This window comes from Takifugu flavidus, chromosome 7 (genome assembly GCF_003711565.1).
Source record: "Takifugu flavidus isolate HTHZ2018 chromosome 7, ASM371156v2, whole genome shotgun sequence".
NCBI classification, from domain to species: domain Eukaryota; kingdom Metazoa; phylum Chordata; class Actinopteri; order Tetraodontiformes; family Tetraodontidae; genus Takifugu; species Takifugu flavidus.
Genome location: NC_079526.1, coordinates 4,882,304 through 4,887,845, shown reverse-complemented (window position 1 = coordinate 4,887,845; position 5,542 = coordinate 4,882,304). Strand labels below are relative to the sequence as shown.

Genomic DNA, 5,542 nt, shown 5'->3' with positions numbered 1-5,542 from the left:
CTTTGTTTAATAGTGTCATTAAAAGAACAGAGGGCATTTAGTTGATTTTAAACACCAGGAAGAAGTAGCTGGGTGAAAAACGATGTCCAAACTGTTAAGAGCCATGTGACCTCATAGTCCGAATATGTTTGAATTAAAGATCACAGCATAAAACAAGTGTTGGCTGCAGATGTACAATTGTTGCTTCAACTGTAGGGGCATAAAAAGTCACTCACACAACTGTTGCCATAAGACTTGTTTTACATAGCTGTCTCAGTCTACACCGGAGGGTTTTTTAAATTATAAGATTATCATGATTGCCTGCTGATGATGACTCGTGAAGCATTATTTAATAAACATACGAATTGCAATGTGACAGCGAATAAATGGACATACCTGTATATGTGCGTCCCCACTTCCCACCACTGGGTGTCGCTGTGGCCGGAGCGGCTCGCCACTTCTCAGCCTGACTTCCTGCCTATTCGTTGTTTACAACATGGACGACGAGGTTGATGTTGACATCGAAGGAGACGAGTTTCAAAGCACCGTTAGGTCAGAAACCTGTCAAAACAGACGAATTTAACTTAAACTATTTATGCTTTTCCCTTTTAATGCCATGTACAGTAGTTTCCGTAGACGTGGCTCTTGTTTTCAGTCAGTCGGCAGGGAGGGCTAATGTTGTGGCTAGTTGTGTGCGGTGTGGCTTCTATTTGATGCTTTAGAACAGGCGTTTCCTTATAGCTTCTGCTGGTTGTGTTGCAGTGAGATTGACGAAGGATGTTTAGCCCAAGAGCAGTTCATACAGTCTGCGTGGAAGAGCAGTGCTGGGATACTGGTAAGAGTTTATGAAGCGACTGGCCCTTCCTTTAACCGTGCGGTAAAGGCTGGTTCTGATTGTTGCCTCTGTGCTGTGCAGCCCTGGGAACTGGACAGCTCCATCAGCCCCGAAAACAGACAGGTGATCGAGAAAATGCTGCTGGAAGAACAGTATCCTTCCTTTAAGCAAGAAATGTAGCTATTATATGACATATTACAAATCAGCAAAACACTTCGTGCAGAGTTCATGACCTCATACTCGTTTGGAAAACATTTCAGTGATAATCAACTGTTAAAAATCACTTTTTTCTGCTTCAAGGCTGAAGAAGCTCCTCGATGGTATGCAGTTCAGAGTTTGGGAATAATACAAGAAGCCATGTGTCGCTCATGTTTACTCTGTTTTTGTTCAACCTCAATTTCTAAAATGTCAAGTTCCAATAAATAGGAATCCTCACTAACCGTTTTATAATCAATAATTAATACAAGCATAATACACAAATACAGCATAATTAAACAGGATCAAAATTAGAAAGGTTAAAACGAATTAGAGCTGCAGTCTATCAAGTTTTAATGTTGGCTGACAGTGTGTGTTGGACACACTGGGTTAAGTTAATCTGTTAGTCCTTAATGTATATTTAAGGTACTATTTGACAGGTGAGAAGGTTCATAATCACATCTGGGACAGTAATTCAAGCAGCAAATCAAAAGCAAAGAAGTAAGTAAATCTTTTGTTCCTTCAGAGACGAGGTTTAGCCTTTCACAGTTATTTATTAGAATTTGTTGGGTGTTCAGGCCGCCAGTGAAAACTTCAGCCTCAGCGTCTAGTGCTTCTTCCCGTTGGTCCAAACAGGAGAAAGAATTGTTTGAAAATGGACTGGTATGTGTTTCATGTTTAAAAAAAAAAAAGGTGTATAAAGAGTCTAATTTTACACTTCACACTTGTATATGAGGCAAAATGGTGTGGTGTGCTTCTATGCAGGCTCAGTTTGGTCGACGGTGGACAAAAATTGCCAAGTTGGTGGGCAGCCGATCTGTTCTGCAGGTCAAAAGTTATGCCAGACAGTATTTCAAACACAAGGTAAGACTTTGCATACAGCACGAGCACGAATGCTGCAACATATAGAACGTATTGAAAATTTCCCACCAATGAATTGGTCATCAATCTAAACTTGAATGCATTTCCTATTAATTAGGAAACAAGATCAACACTAAACAGCTGTTATTTTTCATTTTGCTCTTTAAGGCTAAGTCAGAACCTAGGGCTGCAGCCTCATCTGCAGGGCTCTTGAAATTACAGCACGCTCAGCCTGCCTCATCCACTCTGGCAAACACTGTGCGTATAGAGAAGCTTTCTGATGAAGAGGATGAGGAGGTAGACATCACTGACGACCTTTGTAATGATGGCGATAGTGACCACAAACCACCTGTTGATAATTCCTCTGAGTCTGAAGGACTGGAGGGGATTCCGACCCAAACAGAAAACCCCAAAGAGGAGCAGGATAACGGTCAGTCTATGAGCTCGGATCATCTTAGCCATGCCGGTAGGGAAGAGACTGGTGTGAGAGAGAAGTTATCTCCTCATGGACATCCTCTGATGGCAGCCCTAACAAACTCAGAGCTAATAACACAGGAGGATGAAAGCTTACAATCTGAAGGCTCACGGCAGCCTGGTCAACGAGAAGAGGGGGGCAGTGATGACGCAGGTAAGACTGCTGCTGTGACGTAAATCCCCTTACTGTGGGCAGCTCTACTCTGGTCTCATGGGAAAATGCACTCTCCCCAAAGATTCGGCTGATAAGACTGGGCAGAGTCTGGTTGACGAACCAACAGAAGATGAAGAGGAGGAGGAAGAGGAGCTAAAGGTACCCGAGCAGGAAATAGAGATGGACATCGAGACCATCACCGAGGATGAAAAGCAAGCCATCCCAGAGTTCTTTGAGGGACGACCGGCCAAAACTCCTGAGCGATACCTTAAGATCCGCAACTACATCCTGGATCAGTGGTAACGCTTTGTGTTAAACTGTAGATTGTACAAAATGATCAGTTATAGTAGCAGAAACAATTCATGTTTCCTTTTTCTATTCACAAGGTTTAAGAGCAAGCCCAAGTACCTGAACAAGACATCCGTCCGTCCTGGACTCAAGAACTGTGGGGATGTCAACTGTATCGGACGAATCCACACCTACCTGGAACTCATTGGAGCTATCAACTTCAACTGTGGTAATGAACAGATGCTAAAATCGTAGCATAGATGCTATGCTACAATATACGACACAAGTACCATTTGTTCTTTCACAGAGCAAGCGGTGTATAATCGCCCAAAGGTGGTGGACCGGTCCAAACACAAGGAAGGCAAAGACATACTTGAGGCCTACCAGCTCGCCCAGAGGCTGCAGAGCATGGTTGGTACCCATCCCCCCACAGATCCAGCGCCACAGAGAGTGTTAACCACTGACGTGGTGTGTGTTGTTGCAGCGAACGAGGAAGCGGCGCGTACGTGACATATGGGGAAACTGGCGCGACGCAAAGGACTTGGAGGGACACACGTATGAGGTTTGTTACATACACACAAGGGTCCAATTGGTGACAACCTTTTTTTTTTATTCTGTTTGTCTTTGTGTGCATCAGCATCTCAGTGCTGAGGAGTTAGCTCGACGAAGAGAAGAGATGAAGAAGCATCCTAAACCTTGCAAGGTCTCCAGATTCAGAGGGTCAGTGTGACCCCCCCATTACTGAATTCCCAAAGGTCTTGATGTGTGTCTGAGTAAATGTATACTCCCGCATTCATTTAGGTCTGTGGATCCATTCCAGTTGATTCCCTGCAGGTCCTTCGGAGAGGAGGTGCAGGTTAGTAGCACAGATAAGATACACATTTCTTTTATTTTTAAGTTTTAGGTAATGTTTAAGTGTCAAAGGTCAATTTAACAAGTCGGCGTGTTATGGTTGAGCTTTCATTTTCATTGTTTGCTGCTCCCCAGGAACCATTCCAAATTGTTGTGTGTGCAGAGACGCTTCTGATAATGGACATGGTATACGTCTGTACATACGTGCACCCATACCATTGCTATGTTCTCTTGGAAAAATATACACTAGAAAGAAGGGTTTAAACGCTGTCCTGTTTGTTTGTTTTATTTCCTAAAATTGTTCCAACGTCACTCAGCATGCCCACGTTTCCCGGAGTGAGGTTATCGGCTTGTTGGGGGGAGTTTTTAACAAGGAAGAGAACCTATTAAAGGTAGGCAGTATGTGGAAGATACAGACGTGTTGCCTGTTGCTATAACAACAACAGCTGAGCTGACCTGTGTGCAGATCAGTGCGGCAGAGCCGTGCAACAGCGTGAGCACAGGGCTGCAGTGTGAGATGGACCCGGTGTCTCAGACTCAGGCCTGTGACGTGCTGTCGTCTCTGGGCTTCAGTGTGGTGGGCTGGTACCACTCACACCCCACCTTCCATCCAAACCCTTCAGTACGGGACATAAACACCCAGGACCAGTTCCAGGTAAAAGGGACACAGCCGGGAGGTCACCTCGAGCGTGTCGTCGGATTCTCATTGTTTTTATTGTTCCAGAGTTACTTCTCACGCGGCGGCGCCCCCTTCATTGGGATGATCGTCAGCCCATATGACCCAGCAAACCCTTCTCCACACTCTCAGACAACCTGTTTGTTGGTGAAAGCGAGCCAGGAACCTTCAAGCTCGCAGAGTAAGTTTAACACCAACGCCATCCGAAAGTTACTCATTTGAAAAGTTGCGAGTGTGGATGGGTCTTTTGAGCATCTCACTCAGTCTTTCCATCCATTCTTCCCCAGAGCTGCCCTACAGATTTGATTTCAAATCGTCACCAGACATTCCAGACTGGGAACAGACGATGAGGAGAGCTCAGTGGATCATCCACAGATACTGCCAATCAGCAGCGTGAGTGCCATTAACACCAAAGAGGTTTTGAAGCGAGTTTAACCTTGTCAAAGTTGACAAAGCATGCCCAATTTAGACATAACAAAGGTAGTTATTAACTTTTGACCACAGTAACCTAAACCACTCACTTCCCCTTCTCTGTTGCGAGGATTATATTATGAACTACTAGTACTAATGCTAATGTCTAGTAGCTAAAGGTGTCCTTCTCTCTGTAGGAGTGTGCCGATGAACAGATTTTTCCGGAAAGACTCCCACCTCACTTGTCTCGAGAAGGTCGGTGATTGTCATAAAGTAATTTAGTTTTGTTTGTGTGACAATACTTTTACACAGCCTTTCATTAATCACTCCCCTCTTTAGATGTTGTCCTCTCTGGCCAGATACCTTGAGCCTCTGCCAGATGAGGAGGGAGATGCCTTCCTCACCCAGATCCAGACCCTCTTCCAATCTGAATTTATTGCCAAGCAACTTGTGCCTGACCAAGAAGAGGGAGAATCTCTAAACATTTCATCCCAAGCAGCAGAGGGACTTGCTTATGATCGTCTCATCACTAAGAAACAGGATGAGGGAAGAATAGATTCTGACCAAGAGACCGCATATAAACCCACTGAGACAAGCAGTACCACCGTGTTACATATGGGCTCTGTGCTGTCTGCTGAACATGACTATTTACTGTGAAACGTCATGTTTCATTTTTCATGTTGTGATTCATATATTCATATCAGTATGAAGCATGGGTTTTGTACTAATATTACCATTGTGTTATAAACGTTCCTTTTGAATTACTAATAAAGAGCATTGTTATTGCGTGTTTGTCTTTGTAGACGTAGTCGAGAGT

At 44.2% G+C, this 5,542-nt stretch overlaps 1 protein-coding gene across 1 annotated transcript; it reads left to right on the top strand.

Moving 5' to 3' along the window:
- The first annotated feature begins 401 nt into the window (after positions 1 to 401).
- mysm1 (Myb-like, SWIRM and MPN domains 1) lies at positions 402 to 5,511 on the top strand. Its single transcript, XM_057039038.1, has 20 exons — positions 402 to 531; positions 742 to 814; positions 896 to 966; positions 1,436 to 1,510; positions 1,588 to 1,672; positions 1,775 to 1,873; positions 2,039 to 2,498; positions 2,581 to 2,797; positions 2,885 to 3,015; positions 3,094 to 3,197; positions 3,271 to 3,348; positions 3,424 to 3,506; positions 3,588 to 3,642; positions 3,774 to 3,824; positions 3,956 to 4,030; positions 4,105 to 4,293; positions 4,363 to 4,495; positions 4,602 to 4,707; positions 4,923 to 4,980; positions 5,065 to 5,511. Exons 1-20 carry the CDS (start codon positions 476 to 478, stop codon positions 5,380 to 5,382), a joined length of 2,517 nt encoding a protein of 838 aa, XP_056895018.1. The 5' UTR covers positions 402 to 475; the 3' UTR covers positions 5,383 to 5,511.
- Positions 5,512 to 5,542: the final 31 nt, after the last annotated feature.

Coding starts and splice junctions, on each gene's coding strand:
- mysm1 (XM_057039038.1), top strand. CDS start 476: ATGGACGACGAGGTTGATGTTGACATCGAAGGAGACGAGTTTCAAAGC. Junction 532..741: donor GAGTTTCAAAGCACCGTTAG/GTCAGAAACCTG, acceptor GTTGTGTTGCAG/TGAGATTGACGAAGGATGTT. Junction 815..895: donor AGAGCAGTGCTGGGATACTG/GTAAGAGTTTAT, acceptor TGTGCTGTGCAG/CCCTGGGAACTGGACAGCTC.